At 29.7% G+C, this 20512-nt stretch overlaps 2 protein-coding genes across 3 annotated transcripts; both read left to right on the forward strand.

Annotated features, from left to right (window-relative positions):
- Positions 1-6134: 6134 nt before the first annotated feature.
- Positions 6135-9417, forward strand: LOC114417291 (protein translation factor SUI1 homolog 1-like). Of its 2 annotated transcripts, none has more exons than XM_028382439.1 (5): positions 6135-6192; positions 7424-7522; positions 7649-7854; positions 8944-8997; positions 9093-9417. In XM_028382439.1, exons 2-5 carry the CDS (start codon positions 7486-7488, stop codon positions 9135-9137), a joined length of 342 nt encoding a protein of 113 aa, XP_028238240.1. In that variant the 5' UTR covers positions 6135-6192; positions 7424-7485; the 3' UTR covers positions 9138-9417. The 2 variants fall into 2 exon arrangements, with proteins under 2 accessions (XP_028238240.1, XP_028238239.1); XM_028382438.1 differs by having other exon boundaries at positions 6190-6286.
- Positions 9418-17950: 8533 nt separating this feature from the next.
- On the forward strand, positions 17951-19496 carry LOC114417292 (MYB-like transcription factor ETC1). Its single transcript, XM_028382440.1, has 3 exons — positions 17951-18190; positions 18769-18853; positions 18972-19496. Exons 1-3 carry the CDS (start codon positions 18139-18141, stop codon positions 19057-19059), a joined length of 225 nt encoding a protein of 74 aa, XP_028238241.1. The 5' UTR covers positions 17951-18138; the 3' UTR covers positions 19060-19496.
- Positions 19497-20512: the final 1016 nt, after the last annotated feature.

Below are 20512 nucleotides of genomic sequence, written 5' to 3' on the forward strand. Positions count from 1 at the left end.
TAATTTAACAGAAAATGCTAAGTAAATAAATAAATATAAATGAGGTAGAATAATAAAAAAGTAGAAATTTATTTTAAATATTTTCGTGATAATATAATATTCTCATCTTTTAAATGATAGGAAGATGAAAAAATATGTGTAATTGAATTACTCGGAATGAATTGTTTAAAAATAATTTTTATTATCTTCTAACAAACATAAAAATATATATCCTCATTTCTATATTTTTAGAAATTCAATAAGTTTTCATCAAACAAACAATTCTTAATATTTTTTTTTTTTGCCTATCATGCTATCACATTATCACATCATACGAGCTTATACTTATCTTTGTTATCCCTCGCTCTTTCTTTGCAAATCTATTAACCTTAGGTGTTTCATCCCATATGATCAAGGCAGCTAGTATGTTTAACAATTTTGCTTTCAAACTTCCTTGCTTAATAGAACATCAAGAATTTTCATTCAATAATAATGGCATTAAAAATTGAGAATGAGCTGTTTCACCACCATGAAGCAAAAGAGATGCAATATCACTTGAAGCTATATTTAACACAATTTTTTTTTTAATCTCAATTTATAAGACAGTGTCTTCCATAAGAAAGTTTACCGGTACCTCTATAACCATAAACAAAAAATAATCCAACTTGGTTGGAATTACATGATCATACACATTTTTTATCCTCATTAAGTATGATAACATGTTGATCAAATAATATCCACATTTCCTTCACATCATAATTGAGGTCATTGAACAAAAACACATTACCATGCTGATATTAATCATAATCAATGGCATTGACTCAAACTCCTTCAAAGATCTCCCATTTGACACCATCATCTTCTCAATCTCAATCAAACAAAGCTTTTTAATTATATCATCTTCAATGTGAAGATCTAAAAAACGATTATTATAAAAAATGATAATACATTTAAGATGAAAAAACATTACTTGGTAAGTTCAATTCTTTCCTCTTGTCAATACCATCAGACAATAAATTCCAAGTTTTTTCCCCAAACAATTGAAAAATTAGCAATAGAGTTGGATAAAAGTAAGATGACAAGATAATGACCTGAATCAAAATTAAAAGTTTATTTAATACCATCAATAAATTCTTTATCATCGTATAGAAGTACAAGAGCTATCATATATTTTTCCTTTGTCAATCCTGAAATCGTCAAATGAAGTGCACCCAACTTGAACATAGCAACATCCTTAAATAATACAACTTGCCAAATCGAGGAGAAAAAAAAATTCAACCTTCAAATTGCAAGACCATTTTTCCTTGGACGTCATTTTTGTAAGTCATTATTGAATACAAAATATTCACGAAACTGTTGGTAAGTAAATTTTTGAGCTTCTGGATATCTAACATTAGTGTTCATCCAAGCAAAAAACAAAGTCCTGTTTTCAAATTTTCTAGCAAAAACATAATCAATTCTTTCTTGATCTCCAAAACAAACAAATTCATTATTAGGCAAATGAGAGTTCAACTTTTGAATTGCAGGTCATCTCATATGTATATCAAAAGCAAAGATACGCCATATTGATTCACATGGTGACAAATATCTGAATAAAAAAAATGAAAAATAAAAACAAAAATTTATAACTAACAAAATTAAATAAATTAAATTATCTGCAATCATAATATTGTTTGATTTCATCACTGAAGTGTTATGTCTTGTCTGAAGTTTCATTATTTGACAACGACATAATAACTCGGTCAACCCCTTTGTTGATATATTTAAATAAATATTTGATGGTTACAATATTGAATATTAATGTTAGCTTGATACTTCATCAATAACATTAGAATGTATGAGACAATGAATCTATTTATCCAATTTAACACCCTTACGTGTTATATGTAAACTTGTATCTCTCCTATAAATTGCAAACCTATTATCATCAATTGATGTGCTTAAATTATATTCTTAGAAAAGAACTTAGAATATTTTTCATCCTTCATACGATTATGTTGCACAGGAAATTATATTTTCATTATTTTTTTTCACCCCTTCAATAAACAACGAAAATACAATTCCATTTAAATTATATAACATGATTGTATTTTTGTGAAAATAATAATAAAAAAAAGATATCAGCCCTTGACAGGGGCCAATATCAATGAAACTAAGGCCGATAGCAACTCCCTTATCAAAATTGGGTTGGAAGCCCAAATTTTCATTAATTGCAATACATTCAATACACCTAAAAAAAATAGTATAAAATAAAGTGATTCTCATTCACGCCTCACGATGTGGCCTTTTTTTAAAAATTTAAAAAATGTTTTTTTAATAATTTAGATAAACACATAAAGAAACATAAAAATATTTATTTTATTAAATATTTATTTTTTTTAAGTTTAAATAAAACTAACTTGATCCAATTAATATCATACCCGTTTAGCAATACTTCTTTTATTTAATATAAATTTGTTCTACTAAAAAAGAATACGAATAATACATATTTAATTCAATTTTTGTATTTTTGATTAATTTTATCTTGATTATTATTTGAATTTAAATCCTGCCTAGGTTAGCTTTGCTATTCTTAGCCGGTCCCAAGTCCGGATAAAAGGAGAGGGTTGTGTTAGGCTTTCGACAGCCAACGTAAAACTTTGTCGAATCTCTATGACATGGATCAATTACGTAATAATGTGAATGCTAGGTCGTTGCCCGGAAGCAACGCGCTGTATGGCTCGAGTATAGTGTCAAAAGAGCAAGGACCGCTGCATCGCCGTCCGGATGTAGTGAAAAGTAAGCAAGGGTTCCCACATTTTCGTGAACGGGTGTGGGTAAAGAAGCTAGTTCATGACAGGGGGATTCGCTTTGGTACATGGAATATAGGCACACTTACTGGAAAATCTATGGAAATAGTGGATGTTATGGTGAGGAGGAAGATCAATTTTATGTGCCTACAAGAAACTAAGTGGACAGGTGAAAAAACGAAAGAATTAGACAACTCGGGATTTAAGCTGTGGTATACGGGAAAAATCAGATCAAGAAATGGGGTAGGGATTATTGTGGACAAGGAGTGGAAGAAGGATGTCGTAGATGTAAGAAGAGTAGGAGATCGTATCATAGCCTTAAAATTGGTAGTGGGACATGACACCTTTAATGTTATTAGTGGGTACGCACCTCAGGTTGGGTTAGCAGAACACTTTAAGGTAAAATTTTGGAAGGATCTAGAAGGGGTACTTCAGGATATACCCCAAGGAGAGAAAGTTTTCCTAGGAGGGGATCTCAATGGACATGTAGGTAGCGTGGATAGAGGTTTTGAGGGGGTGCATGGGGGTTTTGGCCTAGGGGAGATGAATGGGGAGGGTAAATCCATCTTGGAGTTTTCGGAGGCTTTGGATCTTTCTATAGCCAATACATGGTTTAAGAAAAGAGAGGAACATCTTATCACTTACAAAAGTGGAGGGACATGTTCTCAAATAGATTTCTTCCTTATCAGGAAGTCTGATAGGAAGTATTGCTTGAACTGTAAAGTTATCCCGGGAGAGAGCTTGACTACCCAACATAGAGTTTTGGTTATGGATGTAAGAATTAGAGATAGGGCAAAGAGAAGAAGTCCCATGGTAGCACCAAAGATCAAATGGTGGCACTTGAAGGGTGAGAAACAAGGAATCTTCCAACAAAAGATATGGGAGGGATGGTGTGGACAATCACAAGGAAGTGCAAATGATATGTGGAACAAGACGTCCCAAGAGATTATTAAAGTGGCTAAAGAGACGTTGGGTGAATCTAGAGGTTTTGGACCTAGGGGTAAAGAATCGTGGTGGTGGAATGAAAGTGTTCAGAGCAAAGTTAGAGTAAAAAATGAGTGTTTCAAGGAGTGGTCTAGGTGTAGAAATTCTGAAACTTGGGATAAGTATAAGATAGCTAGAAATGAAACCAAAAAGGCGGTGAGTGAGGCAAGAGCCCAAGCTTTTGACGGACTATACCAAGCTCTAGGAACCAGGGACGGAGAAAGATCTATATATAGGCTTGCTAAGGGTAGAGAGAGGAAGACTAGAGATTTGGATCACGTAAAGTGTGTTAAGGATGAAGAAGGCAAAGTCTTAGTGCATGAAAAAGATATCAAGGAAAGGTGGAAGGTGTATTTCCACAACTTATTTAATGATGGATATGGATACGACTCTAGCAGTCTAGACACAAGAGAAGAGGACCGGAACTATAAGTATTATCGTCGGATTCAGAAACAGGAAGTAAAGGAAGCGTTGAAAAGAATGAGTAACGGTAAGGCGGTGGGACCATACAACATACCTATTGAAGTGTGGAAAACTCTTGGAGATAGAGGTCTTGAGTGGCTCACCAAACTCTTTAATGAAATTATGAGGTCAAAACGCATGCCGGAGGAATGGAGGAGAAGCACGTTAGTGCCAATCTATAAGAACAAGGGGGATATACAAAATTGTGCAAATTATAGGGGAATCAAGCTCATGAGTCATACCATGAAATTATGGGAAAGAGTGATCGAACGGAGATTAAGAAAGGAGACTCAAGTTACTGAGAATCAATTTGGTTTCATGCCGGGAAGGTCGACCATGGAAGCGATTTATTTATTACGGCGGGTGATGGAGCAATATCGCATGGACCAACAAGACTTGCACTTGATTTTTATTGACTTGGAGAAAACGTATGATAGAGTGCCTAGAGAGATTTTGTGGAAAGCTCTAGAGAAGAAAGGGGTTAGGGTTGCATATATTCGAGCTATCCAAGATATGTATGATAGGGTATCGACTAGTGTTCGGACACAGGGTGGAGAGTCAGATGATTTTCCCATCACAATTGGTTTGCATAAAGGGTCAACCCTTAGCCCCTACCTTTTTACCTTAATTCTGGATGTCCTCACGGAACAAATCCAAGAGATAGCGCCGAGATGCATGCTTTTTGCAGATGACATAGTCCTCCTTGGAGAGTCGAGGGAGGAGTTGAATGAGAGGTTGGAAACTTGGAGCCGAGCTCTAGAAACACATGGCTTTCGCCTAAGCAGAAGCAAATAGGAGTATATGGAATGTAAGTTCAACAAAAGTAGGAGGGTATCTAACTCAGAGGTGAAAATAGGAGACCATATTATCCCTCAAGTCACACGGTTTAAATATCTTGGGTCTGTAATACAGGATGATGGAGAAATTGAAGGGGATGTGAATCATCGCATTCAAGCAGGATGAATGAAATGGAGAAAAGCATCGGGGGTGTTATGTGATGCAAAGGTACCGATCAAGCTAAAAGGAAAGTTTTATCGGACTGCGGTAAGACCGACGATTTTGTATGGAACAGAATGTTGGGCGGTCAAGAGCCAACATGAGACTAAAGTAGGTGTAGCGGAGATGAGGATGTTGCGGTGGATGTGTGGTAAGACTCGATAGGATAAAATTAGAAACGGAGCTATTAGAGAGAGGGTTGGAGTAGCGCCTATTGTAGAGAAGATGGTGGAAAATAGACTTAGGTGATTTGGGCATGTAGAGAGAAGACCGGTAGACTCTGTAGTGAGGAGAGTAGACCAGATGGAGAGAAGACAAACAATTCGAGACAGAGGAAGACCCAAAAAGACTATAAGAGAGGTTATCAAGAAGGATCTCGAACTTAATGATTTGGATAGAAGTATGGTACTTGATAGAACATTATGGCGGAAGTTGATCCATGTAGCCGACCCCACCTAGTGGGATAAGACGTTGTTGTTGTTGTATTATTTGAATTTAATACATAATTATCTTTAATATTTTCTCTTTAATTTAATACATTATTACATTTTATAAATTGTAAAAATTATATAAATCCGTTTACTTGTATTGATTTTATTTTTATTTTTTAATGATAAAATTGTCACTTTATCTTATGTATTTTGTTTTTAAATATTTATATAGAAAATACTGTGCATTATTTTAAATATTTTTATAAAAAATATTTACACCGTCAATGATGTTAGTTGATTACTATTTTTTTTATTTTCTTTGTCGACAAATTTTTCAAAACAAGAAACATTACAAGTAAAGTCACAATTTTGTAATTAAAAAAAAAATGAAAGCAAAATGATACATACCACAAACTTTTGCACGTGCATTTATATATATGAAAAATAAACAAAATATGTAAATAGGAATCGCTAGTCGTTACCCAATTGAATTGCGTGGTTAGGAGTACTTATCTCGTTTCTGAAGCGTCCTATATATAAACTTGACCCAGGTTTGGTTCCTATTTCATTTCTCTCACTTTTTTCGTTACTTAATTCCTTCGTTCATCCCTTCTACTTTCTTTCTTTTCCTCTCGCAAGTCTTAGGTATTTTCATTCTCATTATTCTCTTTGTTTCTCTGTTTCAATTTATTCTTTGATCTCTCTTTTTATTTGATTTTTGCTTCGTGGCTTTCTTGCATTCATTACGCGTCATACGTAAGCAAGTTCGTAACTTTAACCTTTTCTTTTTGTGAACGAGAATTTTTTTTCATACCCAGATGTTAATTTTTTATGTGGGGTGTGCTATTAGTGCTTTGTTAACGTAACGGTGCATTAACGAGATTTGAAGATTGTTCTTTTGTATTTGCACTTTGCATGATCATGATATTTGTAATCTGTTTCATTCTTTGAATGAGATTTTATGAATCTTTTTTTGTTTCTTTCCTTCTTTTTTTTTTTTTTTAATGAAATTGGGTTTTAATTTGTTTGGTATTATTTCCATGGTTATGCAATTTTGATTTGGGGTTTTATTCTCTTCGTTTCTTTAGAGTTTAACCTTTAGCTTCGTGGCTTCCTTGTAGACTTGTCTCAAATACATATATGATCTCATTTGAGTTTACTGTATAAACTAATGAAAGTTTTCGAGATTGAATGCACTCGAACAAGATTGATGTGACTTGTGAGGGAATCGGGTTATGCATATTCTTTGATATTTTGGGTCTATACTGATTATATATACAATGAGAGTAGATTATTGTAATTATTGGACTTAACACGTGAAAGTGTATTTGATACATTCTAGTTATAAGATCCATGGTTTCTTTTCTTTGTCTGTATGGTATGTACATGTGTGTCCTCTGTTTCTCGTATTTGTAAGTATGTTATGTATGCATGTGTCTTTCGGTGTATACATTCCAAGGACATTCATTCATCAGACTGATCTTAATTTTATTGCATGGCAAGGTATTGAAGGTAAATATGGGTTAATAAGTTATATGAATTTGAATGGATGGTATGAAGAGATGAAAATTGAGTTGTTTATTTTGAAACCACAGAGGATCTTTTGGTCCCATAATGGGATAAGTAGTAAGTTGCAAAGTTTCTGTTTATTTCTGTTCTGGTTCATATTTTCTCGGACTGAGAATTAGTAGTGAGCATAATATAGACAACAATAGCATCGTCAGAAATGTCAATTGGTACATCTCATCTCTGACTTGTAGTATATTTAAATTTCTCTTTCAGTGCTTGGCGATTGATTACCTCAGAAGGACTTTGTTTGTTACAAGAAACCAAGGGCAAGTTTCATGTCTGAATTCGACACAAACATCCCAACTGCTTTTGGTTGGTGTTGAATATCTCAGTTCATCTGTTTTGTTTTATGGCCTAAAGAAATTCAATTAGTCTGAAACCAGAAATGCAACAATTTATCATTGTTATGATTTCTGATGTGGTTTGACAATTGAATAGATCCCTTTGCTGATGCAAATGCTGAGGACTCAGGTGCTGGGACGAAAGAGTATGTTCATGTTCGTGTACAACAGCGCAACGGAAGGAAAAGCCTAACAACTGTTCAAGGTTTAAAGAAAGAGTACAGCTATAGCAAGATACTCAAGGACCTGAAGAAAGAATTCTGCTGTAATGGTACTGTTGTCCAAGACCCTGAGTTGGGCCAGGTTTGTGTGTTCTCTTTATAAATAATGCATCATGTGAACATTCTTATTTTATTTTGTAATTGTAGGAGCCTGAAATAACATGCTATCGCTATTTGCCATTCAGTGAACTTTTTCGCTCTCCCAATACCCGGGAATAATTCCTTAAAACTTGTAGCAAACATGAGAATGTTACATTCCCGGGAATAGACACTCTAAGAGTATGTTTGAATGAAACAATTTAAAATTCTAAAGAATTTTAAATTTTGAGAATTTAAAATGCTTCAATTTAAATTTCTTTATTTTTAAAATTCTGTGTTTGGATACAATCTCTCTCTTCAACAATCACAAAATTACCACCAAATGACAGCCCCAGATTTCAAATCAAAACCAAACCCAAATTCTCCACTCTCCCCTATGCTCAACCTCTCCCTCTTCAGAAAAAGGTTCAAATTCAGAGTAAGTTTCAAATTGCATCCTACCGCACCAGAAAACTCTCCATCTCCCTTATCCCACGCACACCACCACAACCACTGTAACCACAATGGCGGAAGAGCCCGAAAACAATCCACCGCCGCCGGAACCTCCAATCCTCTCTGCACTGGATGCCACGGAGGAAACTGATGCTCCGGCTCCTCTGGCGCTAGCTCCGAAGCGGCAGCGCCGTCCGAGTGTTCGCCTGGGGAAGATCGGCGACCAACGCGCCTCCGCGCACGACCATGACTCGCATACGCGCCACCCGAGCATGTTGCCATGGAGCTGGTGGACTCCGAAGGAATCTTCTAGAACCTTGAAGGCGTGCTCCGTGACGAGGTTCACGAACCAGAGAGAGAGAAGAGAGAAGAGAGAACTGTTACAGAATTTTCAAATTTACTCCCTTAAAGATAGAATTTGAAATTCTATTCTTTCAACTAACTAAAATTCCTTTTAAAATTCTAAAATTTTGAATTCCTTTTACTAAAATATCCAAACAGTTACTTTTAATAAAAAAGAATTTAATTCTTTATAAAAAATATATTAGCTAGCTAAATTACCTTATCCAAACACACTCTAAGTGATTTTCAACAAATTTATCAATGAAAGCCTGAACATCAATTTTGTATGTATATGCAGGTCATACAACTTCAGGGTGATCAAAGAAAGAATGTTTCTACTTTCCTTATGCAGGTAAACATTCTGATAACTTTATTATAATGTGGCTGTTGTTCTTTACCATAAAACAGTGTTGCAATTTCTAAATTCCTCTGTGATGTTACAAATAGGCTGGCATAGTAAAGAAGGAATTCATCAAGCTTCATGGTTTCTAAGGCCTAACCAAAAGTGGCAATTTAGCTTCATGCTAAAATACATATAGCCTGCTGATTACATTTAATAGCAACAGCAGCAACAGCTTATAAATCTGAATCCAAGCAATTATCAGTCACAGCAACATTCTGTTATATTGTAGTTAAAAGAGTCGTATATAATCTGCTGTGGTACTGTTTTTTTACCTATTCTAGATAGTTACTACTTGATAATATATGGTAAGGATAATATGTCTGCTTCTAAGACACCTGTGTTGAATAAATTTGTGTTATTATTCTTCCATGTGCAAGTGACTCTTGGTTGCTTTTTAATTTGGGCCTTTGACGTGCCAAATTGGGAACCTTTTTGAACATAAAATTTATATGTATAGGAGAATTTGAGATAGACACCAACCTAACCCCTGCTTGTTACACAGTAGAGAGAAAATGAGAGCAGAGTGAAAGGAAATTTTGAAGAAAAAAATAATATTAATTTATAGAAAATAGTTTCTTTCTTTTATTCTTTCAACTAAATAAGAAATATCATTACTTGTATATTTTATTTTCTTTTGATCTGTACACATCATTAGTTATTTAATTTGAAGGACAAATTTTAGATACATTTTATTTTGACAGTTTGTATAATAATGAATTACATTAAAAATTTAATATATTCAAGTATTTGGTTTTGGTATTTGGATTAATTTTCAAATTAAATATAATATAGAGAAAGAGTTATGCATTGACATTAAAATTTTTTACATAATCATTCAATCATCTTATTATATATAATAAGTTTGTTAACTTTTAAAATAATTATATTAAAAAAATTAAAGAGTAATTTGTGATTAAATGACCCATTAAAATTATTTGTGTGTAGAAATTAAACTTTATAATCTAGACGAAAAGTTATTTAGTTTACCAGCACTTGTATATATTTATTTTTTATTAATATTTTATTTTTTTATCTTATTTTTATTTTTTTCTGATCTAATTTATTATATTTTCTGCTTTCGCTTTCTATTTCTATCCACTTTTTCTTCTTCTTTTCGCTAATTACTTCAATCCATTTTAAAATAAGATAGGCGATTATGTTGTTCTATTAATCTGTGGATGCTTTTTTTTATTTATTTATTAATTTGTCTTTAACTTTTTATCGCATTATTTATTAAATTTATCATTTTTTTAATGTTTTCTTTATCTCAATATATCTTTGGGTCATAAAGGAAAGTATAACGGGAAAAAAATAGAAGAAAAGACTGAGTGAAGATAGATTTTATTTAGTTATTTGGTAGAAGAAAATGTGGAAAGAAAGGAAAAATATAAAGATGTGTTTACTTGTATTCTTATTTTCAGTTTTCATTTTTGTCTTCACATTTTAATTATAAATCTGTTTTTTTTTGTTTTTGATAAATTTTTCCATTCTCAAATTATATAAAAGACAATAAAAATAACACTATTGAATAAAAAATGAGGGAAAATGTATATTTATAAAAATAATATTAATATCCTGAAAGTTGATAGCAGAAATATGATGTTTGCTTATATATTTTCATTAAATATCTAGTCAGAACTGTGCATTTATTTTTTCTGAAAGTTGATATCAGAAATATGAATCCCCTGCATTTATTTTTTTCATCACTGAAGGGGATCCGTATCCCTTGAGGGCCCCCATGCTTAGGGACATGGTTTTTTTTCCAAATGATTTTTTTTTACTGTGTATATCTTTCAATAATAATTACTTATGCTATATAATTAAGAGACGTGATACTTGTAAAATAATTTATACAATATAATCGGTATAACATTAATAAATAATGTGAACGATAAACACAAAAAAATATGTTAAATTAAAAAAAAGTGAGCACAATAATATGTAAATTATTATATAAATTGTTGTACAAATAATTTTTTTCTTAAATTAAAAAAAGTGTGAATATTTTTTATGTAAAGCTAAAGATGACTGTGAATATTTTTTAAAAATTAAAAAATATTTTTATTACTTGTTAATGTGAGACATTTATTATTGTTGTTCACAATGAAATAATAATATATTTCAGAGAAAGTCTTTTGTTTTTCTTTTCTTTTCTACTTCTTATTCAAAAAGCAGAAGGAACTTTTATTTTATATTTTGAATATTTCGTATTAAATAATTTAGAAATCTATATATTTTCTCACTATTTTATTTCTATCTTCATTTTTTTAAAAGCTTCTCTCTTTCTGTTTTTTTAATCAAACAAATACTAATATTGTCACATCATTTATTTTTTACAATTTTCTAATTTTAGCATTATTTCCACTCTTCTAGAAGCCGGCAGGCCAATAGCCTATTTATTTTTTAAAAAAGTTTAGAACATAAGTATCACGTGTAAGCTTATTTTAGTTAATAGTACTTACAGTTTTAATGATATTTTTTTGGACAATGAAATTCTAAACCTGATTTTAATTTATAAATCAAATATATGTATTCCTTGAGTTTAATCCATCAATAAGTAACCTAGCATCACTTAAACATATAATGAAAATGCTAGTAACATACCGAGGTTGATGACGATGTACTTTTTTTCTAGCTTCAGTTGATGACTATGCGCTTTTAGTGTAAATGTTGTCAACTAATAATAATTGTTGATATAATTTTTTAAGGTAATTATTATAAAATAATAAAATGAGATGTTATTAACTTATTATATAATTCAACAAATATATATATATATATATATATATATATATATATATATATATAATTATAAAGTATTTTCTCATGAATTTAATTTTTTTAAAAGCATAATTTGATTTGCCTTTATATTCGTTCAATTCCTTTTTATTAATATACTTTTTAATTGTTTCTATCTCTAACTAATTCTTAAGTATTTTATATACCTATTATAAATGAAACAAAAAATAATAGAAAAAAATATTTTTTTACAGCAATAGTCAAAATTATATTAAGAAGTTAAAAATATTTTAATGTAATTATATATATATATATTAATTACAAATCTTTGATTTAAATACTATCATATAAAACAACTAAATAAAAATAAGAGTTTAAAGACTATGAATTGATATTACATTATTATTTAATCATAGATTAATGTTGTATAAATTTTAATGTAATTATTATAAAAATAATAAATTTATTATATATGATGAATTTATATTAGATGACTGTATAAATTAATTTATACAGTTAATGTATAATTTTTTTTCTCTAAATAGAATGAGTGATAATAAACTTTTTTTTAAACGAAGTGATAATGATCTTGTTAACGAGTATACTACACTTCAGTAATAGTTAATTGTCAATCGTAATTCATCAAAGTTTTTTGTTTTTTGAACTGCATTAGAACTGAGGCCTCTAGGGAAAGAAAAAGACTATTATAATAATTATTCAAAAAAGAGAGACTATTATAATAATAACTTTAGCAAACATGGGTCTAAATCAGTTCATTAAACAGTGAGAGTGAGTTATTATAAATTCTTTAATACTTAAATTTGATTCTTGTATAAAAAAATTCCAACAAAATCTTCATTTGTAAATAAAATATCTTCAAGCTGCCCTTAATGTTCGTAAAAAACAAAAAACTTTTAGCAATAAAATCTTGGTTCTAAACAAACTTTAACAATAGTTCTTAAATAAAAATAATTATTTCCAAGCTCATGTTAAAATATATTAATAATGGAACAAATTGGCACTCAAACATGTAGCCCTGAGTTATTTTTAAATTATACATAACTCTTTTTTCTATTTCTACATTATCCTTCTCAGTATTTAAAATTATTACACTTACGCATGTTATTAATATCATTTTTATTTCATTAAGTTTTATATTTATTTCGAGTACAATAAATTTAAAACATTTAATTTTTTTAAAAAAATTATTTTGATGTTTTTTTACATCTTCCGTCAACAAAGGTTGTTATTCTGATAATTTTTAAATTTTAAAATACTTATTTTAACATCGTGGCGGCGACTAATAACCGCCATTAAGTGTATTTTAATAACAAACTAAAAAAATTAAAATCCTCCGGTCACCAATAACCCAAAATAACACCACGCAACAGCCACCGTTAATTTCCTCGCCTCTTTAAAAGCACAAATTCTGAACTATGAATCCAAATTACTTATAAACACTACTCCGCGTGAACCAGATCTAGTTAGTTGATGAAACGGCTTAATGCCTTTGCTCTGTTTATTTTTTGAAACTTTCACTCTTCTCTGTAATAAAATGTTTGTAGATTTGTGAATGAGCTTGTTGCTTCTGCAACTTGAATTTGACATATTCATGGAATAATTTGGTGGCTGATCCTGTTTTAGAACTATGAATCTTAAGTTCATAGATAAAGGAAACACTAATAATAAATAATTAATAAATAGAAATTAACAAAATTAATATACTAATGCAAGAAATGAATTTTTACAAATAAGATTATTATAGTGCCAGTTAAAAGTTGCTGCAGCGTTTAAATCAATTTTTATGGTAAATCTGTTATTGGTTAGAACATTATTACATATGGTGGCAATTTATAGTTATTTTTTTTTTAAAAAAAAATATTTAAAATTTAAAAGTTAGGAGAACATTTGTTGACGGAAAATGCAAAAGAGGAATAAAATCAAGTTTTTTTAAATACAAAAGACTAAAATTGAACCTTTTAAATTTAATGTACTAAAATTGAAAATGTAAAATTTAATAGATCAAAAGTAATATGAAACGTATATTATACTAACTTTCTTAATGTTAAAAAACATTACGCTCATAACCCCTTATATATTACTACCTCCGATCATTTCTATGAGAAACAAGATTCAGTGTAAAATACCTCCTATAGGGGAGGCTTTTGTAAACATTAGGCGATGATGTATATTTTGGGTAATTTGAAAATCTCAAGATATGTTAATGTTGTACTTATTTATAAAATACTTTTAATTTTTAATCATTCTAGTTTTTTTTAATCATTTAAGAGGTTAAATCTTTCCAACAAATGACAAACACAAAAATCCATTGATCAGATCTCTAATCGTATATATTTAACATTTTTATATTTAAAATTATTTTAAAAACATTTATATATTTAAATTTTTTTTTATAAAAATATTCACAACCAATACTTAACCCTTACATTACACTGGGAATGAATGAAAGTGGTTAGGTGAAAGTGAAAGGACATCAAAATGAGATAAAAGTCATAGCTAATTGGTTTTTGAAACGAGTTAAACAAGATAAAAGTAGCTAAAAACTTTTGGGATCCACTTAATAAACTTTCACCTAACAAATGAGGTGAAAAACAATATAATGAACAATAAAACATGAGGCATATTTGTTTTTATAAGAAAGTACATAATAAGGGCATAATCGATTATGTGTCTTCTGATTTTTTTTAAAATCTTACCTAAGACATAATTGATTATATGATTATTAAATTAAAAAAAATTCCTACAAAAAATGATTTTTTTAATAGAATTGGAGATAAAATGAGAATTAAAAAATGCTTAATTTCATTTTTTCTTTTATTACTTCACTAATCACTTTAAATTCAGACATTTCATCTTTTTTTTATAACTAAATAATTTTTTTTTTTACTATGGTTCAACTCTCTTTCATTTCTTTTTTTTTTTCCCATTTTTATTTTTCACACTTTCATTATTTATTTATTTATTTCACTCTGTCAAACATAGTGCAACTTTTGTTTTACAAGCTAATGCAAGACTTAAAGAGACACTTATCTGTGAACCATGTTACAATATGTTAGTTTTTATGTACTATTTAATTAAATATTATTTGTTACAAGACCTTTCCTAATCTTAATTAGTTTCTTCTAGATGGTCGAGACTCAATAGTATATAGTATATATTATATTGTATATTGTATATATATATACGATCCAAGCCCAATGAAATGATTTTTTGTTCTAACAAAATAGAATATAATTTTAGTGGTGCAATTGATTGATTGTAACACGTGACAACATTAGCAGTCTAACACTGTCGCGGTGTTCTTATCCCTTTTGAAAGATGACTCGGCTCTCTTTGGCGTTATGCATTGCCATCTATTGTTTTTGCATTAAAACACAAAACAAAGCATGTTTTTGTTTGATTGCAATTGTGCATGATTAATGTTTGTCGATTAGAAAACGTGTGAAGGATTTTTTTTTTTTTTTTGAGGTAAACGCAAAGTCCTTTCTAATCATACCAAAGTTTTCTTCTACCCTTTTTCAACATTCAACAAAATCAGTTCCGTGTTGAACTTGGACCATAAAAATGATCTTAATTAGCATCATCAAAATTTGAATCGCACTCTCAGGGATTTGACAATAAGAGTGCTGTCTAAGTTGATTCAAACAAGACAAATTCTTTTAATTGAAATTGGTACAATTTCTCAAAATTTCCGATGAAATTAACATGATTTGTCCTTTTTTTTCGAAGAATAATTACTCAAAAGAAATAGTTAACAATGAATAAACTCAGCAAAATAAATCGACGTCTATGGAATTAATTACTAATAAATCCTCAAATTAACAAGATCTTAAATAATAATAATAATGTATTAGTCAATTTTTCTTCGGCGAAACGGAGGAGAATTATCTCAGTCCAGGTCTTATATGAGATTCTAGATGATTGATTAGTCCAGGTCTAGAAGATTGATTAGTATATTATTTTCTCTTTTGGGATGAATTATTATATACTTTTACATTAGTGTGCTTTACGAGGTCTTTTGTTTACTTTATTTTGGCATTTCTCAGTTATTCGAGAAGCAGATATATAGGATAAGTGGAAAACCTAGCTACCAGCTACCACCATCCCAACAACTACTTCGCATGACAATTTTGCTAGAAATTTCAAAGGAATAAAAGACACTTAATTCTTTAGCCCAATTGGGCAAAGCAAAAATAAGACTTTAACGAATTTATTAGAATTGAACTCTGGCACATTTTAAAGAACAAAATGAAAAATTATAATAATTACTTTTGTTATATTTGTGCTGATTTTATCACAATATTTACAATTATAGTTTTTCAACGAACAATCATAATTTCATATTTTATTTTTGAAGTATGTGTTTGCTGAAAAGTTATATATATTAGAATCGTGTAGTTTTTTTTTAATATTATAAATCACCAAAAATAGTATGAAATTATTGTAATTTGATACCTTTTTAATAATTAAATTAAACCTTTTCTAAATGTAGCTTTTGTTCTCACATGTTTATCATCAATTACTTTTTCATCGTGAAAACTTGAATAAGATTTGTAATTTTTCGTGATTATCCAAACATGTAAAATGATATATATGAGATTTGTTAACTTACACACATATTTTAGTATTGCATAATTGATTTATTTTAAAATAATATTTATTTATAATTTATTGACACACTCATATTAAAATAATATGTATCCCATAAACATATGTTGACGTATATGCACATACTTTTTTTAGTATGAGTGTTTTAATTAATAACCTACATTCTACATTATTATTGTATTTTAAGGCAATCTCTTGTTACAGCACTCATATTATATATATATATATATATATATATATATATATATATATATATATATAAAAGAAATGATAATATTTCATTCAAATAATGCAAAAAATTATTGAAAAAAATGAGTGTTCATGAATATTAAATTAAAATAAAAAATATTGGAGTCCTTTTGTTTTTCGAAGGAAAAATACTATCAGTTTAACTTATTCCATTTTTTATTATCTTTATGTTTTAATTTAGAAAAAAGAAATGTTGGGACGTTTCCAGTATCGATCGGAGATGATGGAATAAAAAATCTATGGAGAGAAAAAGTGATGGAATATGTGGGAAGAAAAAGAGAGAGAATATAATATAAATCTTGTATCATAATCTTAAATACACTATGACAGTGACTTAAGATTATGATAGAAAAAGATAAATAAATTTTGTATCACAATGCTCAGTAACATATATAAATATAAATAAATTAGAATGGACTAACAAAGTTCCTTGCTTTTTTTTTTTCTCAAGAAAAAAATTCCAGCTGGGTTACTTTTCGAAATGTGTTAGCTTCTGCCACAATTAATCGATGCGAGATTAACTGTTCCAAATCAACCAATACTTATCTTCGGTAGAGATGTGTAAAATATGTTATTTTCTCACCATAACATCTTCTTAAAGTAAAACGTGTTAAGTATATATGTGAAACAGAAAGTAACATGAAATTTCAACACAAAGCTCTAGTTTTCATTTCAACAATGTATGTTATTGCATTATTACGTGTAAAGTAATACTTTTGTTTTTGTAGTAGTAATGAAGAAATATATATATATATATATATATATATATATATATATATATATATATATATATTAATTAGTAAATTGCATTAATAATATTAGATGATACTTTTTAACAAAAAATCACACTTTAAATTTCTTAACCATTATTTAAGAATAATTAATGCTTAGCAAAATTATTTTTATTTAATTAATTACTTCAACTTATAGGAATTTAGTTTAGTTCAAGTAAGTGTTGTAAATTTTTAATATGGTGTTTAATTCTTTGGGATAAAAATTTTTCATCCCATCATTCCAAACTCTTGTCAAACTGATTTAGCTGTGCATAATTATTCCTGACACGATCTAGTACTTAATGAACAACGTACAAACATAGTAGCATTCTAAGATCTTTTTTACATTAACATCTTGGTACTTGATTTTTTTCCTTAGATATTCGTGTGCATCTAACACCGACAAATTTGTCATGGACAAAAATTCACGCCAACTAACACGTACAAGCCAACTACCAAGCAAGCACGTTAGACTAAAACACCATGTGTTCAACTACCACTCTCTATTTCGCTTTCACTCCCCATTCTTCTTCAATTGTATTTGTAATAATACCCTTCCACTCCCCTAGTCCTAGGAATTAACTTGCTCCTATTAATACCTCTAAATCATTTCCTTATTCTACACACACTTCTTTATCTGCATCTAATTCAATATACAACACTGAAACTTTCAAAGCTCTTTTGAGAACTTGTTATTGCAATGGCTGACATAGATCGCTCCTTTGATAATAATGTTTCTGCTGTTTCTACTGGTACCCTTTTAGAATCCATGTCCTCAACAATCAATTCTGATAGCTAGATAAGAATATATCTTGAGATTAGTTTTTGATGGGTCTATAATATTATAATATAACATGCACCTACAAACTTGAGAGTACACACTCATGATTGATCTCTCTTCAGTTTTATTTCAACTATTGTTCTGGGTCACTTCTTGGTCTTTTTTTATGCCATTACACTTGTCAAATTTGGAATATATACTTTCTGAATCTTATTCTTATGGCCCTTTTTATTTCTTGTTCGGGATATCACCTTGTTATCATGATTTCTGAAATTGTATATGCAAGCTTTCCTTTCTCTTACGAGTTATATTAAATATTTTGGTTTTGATTTTCTTAATGTGTGCTCATGGATATACTTTAAGAAGTCAAAACTGAACCAAAAAAATTATTGAAAATAAATTAATATATTGAAAGCACAGAAGTTATATATTCATTTCATTTTTTAGTAATTTAAACTATTTAACAAGATATGACATATATCTGTTTATGCATCACAAAATTTGTTGTTTTTAACATAGACGTATAAAGAATTGATTTGTGTTTTGTAGAGAAATCAAGCCAAGTTTCAGATGTTGAATTTTCTGAAGCTGAGGAAATCCTTATTGCCATGGTGTATAATCTGGTTGGGGAGAGGTGAGTATGATATGTTTTGTTCTACCATTTTTCACTTTCTTCCCAAAGTCTCTCTCTCTTTCTTTTAACCATTTGAAGATAAAGGTTATGAAGTAATAAATGTTATGTTCTCCCTTAGGTGGTCTTTGATTGCTGGAAGAATTCCTGGAAGAACTGCAGAAGAGATAGAGAAATATTGGACTTCAAGATTTTCGACTAGCCAATGATCGGTGGCAGAAAACGAAGCAAGGAAATTTTTGGTGCCTACAAGTCATTACAGTGACTTTGTGGGGATATGAAATGGAAATTGATCCTATTAATCATATGGGTACTTATATTTGCATTTTGCGGTAACCAACAAAAAGGGGCATGCCATTCTAAAAACCCTTATGTGTAATGTTACTTAATTTTATCTTTGTAATGTTCCCAAGTGTTTTAGGCAATCTATGATTCAGATCTGTTCGATCATGGCAAGAACAGTATGTACTTAATTAATGCAGATCACCTGCATGTGCATGTGTATTTCTGGTTCATTTAGCCTTCTTGCTAATGGTTACAACTAGCTTTGCCTTGGCCTATAGCATTGGATTTGGAAGCGGATTTTTTCTTTGCATGTATACACATACATTAAGTGTATTCGTAAGGCATCTTTATTTTTTGTGTAGGTTTAATTTCTTTTATTTGATATATGCAACATACAATTACTTTTTTTTATAAGACAAAGATGGTGGAGTAAAATGTTACACTAGTACTTGTGACTTGTCCATTACAAGAAATATCATAACAAGAGAAGCTTACTAGTGGGGATAGATCACTACTCATAAAATGACAGGTATTTTTCATCCTTGCTTTAATTAATTTATAATGAGCTTTTCACCTTTATCATTTTTACCACCTCATTTGAGTTTACATGAGAAGAATTAAAACGCACGGCTTGGTTTCTATGTATATCTATATTGACCATATTAAGTTCATCTAAATAAGTTTTGAAAACTCGAACTCATTCCTCTTATTTTGTCATCCTTAAATGTGATAAAAAAAAAGAGTTTTACCCAAAAATGGTAGTCGCCAGTGGGTTTATGCGCACCTAGCCACAATTAGCTAGGGAATTTGCATTTTGTTTTTGTCAAATATACTACATGAAACAGTATTACAGGAGAAAAATAAATGAACTATTGATGGAATCTATGTTACATTTGCAAAAAGACACACAATGGTTAATCTCTTTAGTCTATATATTACACCTCTTCTTAGTAGATGGATGGTATTAATTAATTATTACCTTTCTTGCAAATGCCTTGATTTTTTTAGAGTAAATACTACACTAGAGATTATTGTACTAGTATAGTTTTCTATCTAGATGATGGCAATGACTATGATCGAATCACCCTGTTGGCTAATTTCATTGAATACTTGCATGTGGGTTTCACCTTCCATGTCCATAGATATCTAACATTACAATATTGATAAGACTAAATGAGTTATTAGCTTATATTTGAGTTGATTTCAAAATTGGACATTTTTTTTGCTTCAAGATGGACAAGTAAAGTTTGGTATAAATCATATTTAGATACTTCAATAGATATTGGTAATCGTAAGTAAAGGAAACGATTTTTTTAACTACTTATTAACGAGTGACGAACAACAAAATATCTATTTATCTGTAATATAAAATTATTT

The sequence above is a fragment of the Glycine soja genome, chromosome 6 (genome assembly GCF_004193775.1).
Source record: "Glycine soja cultivar W05 chromosome 6, ASM419377v2, whole genome shotgun sequence".
Taxonomy (NCBI): Eukaryota; Viridiplantae; Streptophyta; class Magnoliopsida; order Fabales; family Fabaceae; genus Glycine; species Glycine soja.

What these genes read in the sequence shown, in the direction of transcription:
- LOC114417291 (XM_028382439.1), top strand. Translation starts at nt 7,486, where the DNA reads ATGTCTGAATTCGACACAAACATCCCAACTGCTTTTG. An exon ending in AAGACCCTGAGTTGGGCCAG is followed by an intron (nt 7,855 to 8,943) that starts GTTTGTGTGTTC and finishes ATGTATATGCAG; the next exon opens with GTCATACAACTTCAGGGTGA. An exon ending in TTTCTACTTTCCTTATGCAG is followed by an intron (nt 8,998 to 9,092) that starts GTAAACATTCTG and finishes TGTTACAAATAG; the next exon opens with GCTGGCATAGTAAAGAAGGA.
- LOC114417292 (XM_028382440.1), top strand. Translation starts at nt 18,139, where the DNA reads ATGGCTGACATAGATCGCTCCTTTGATAATAATGTTTCTGCTGTTTCT. An exon ending in TGTTTCTGCTGTTTCTACTG is followed by an intron (nt 18,191 to 18,768) that starts GTACCCTTTTAG and finishes TGTGTTTTGTAG; the next exon opens with AGAAATCAAGCCAAGTTTCA. An exon ending in TATAATCTGGTTGGGGAGAG is followed by an intron (nt 18,854 to 18,971) that starts GTGAGTATGATA and finishes GTTCTCCCTTAG; the next exon opens with GTGGTCTTTGATTGCTGGAA.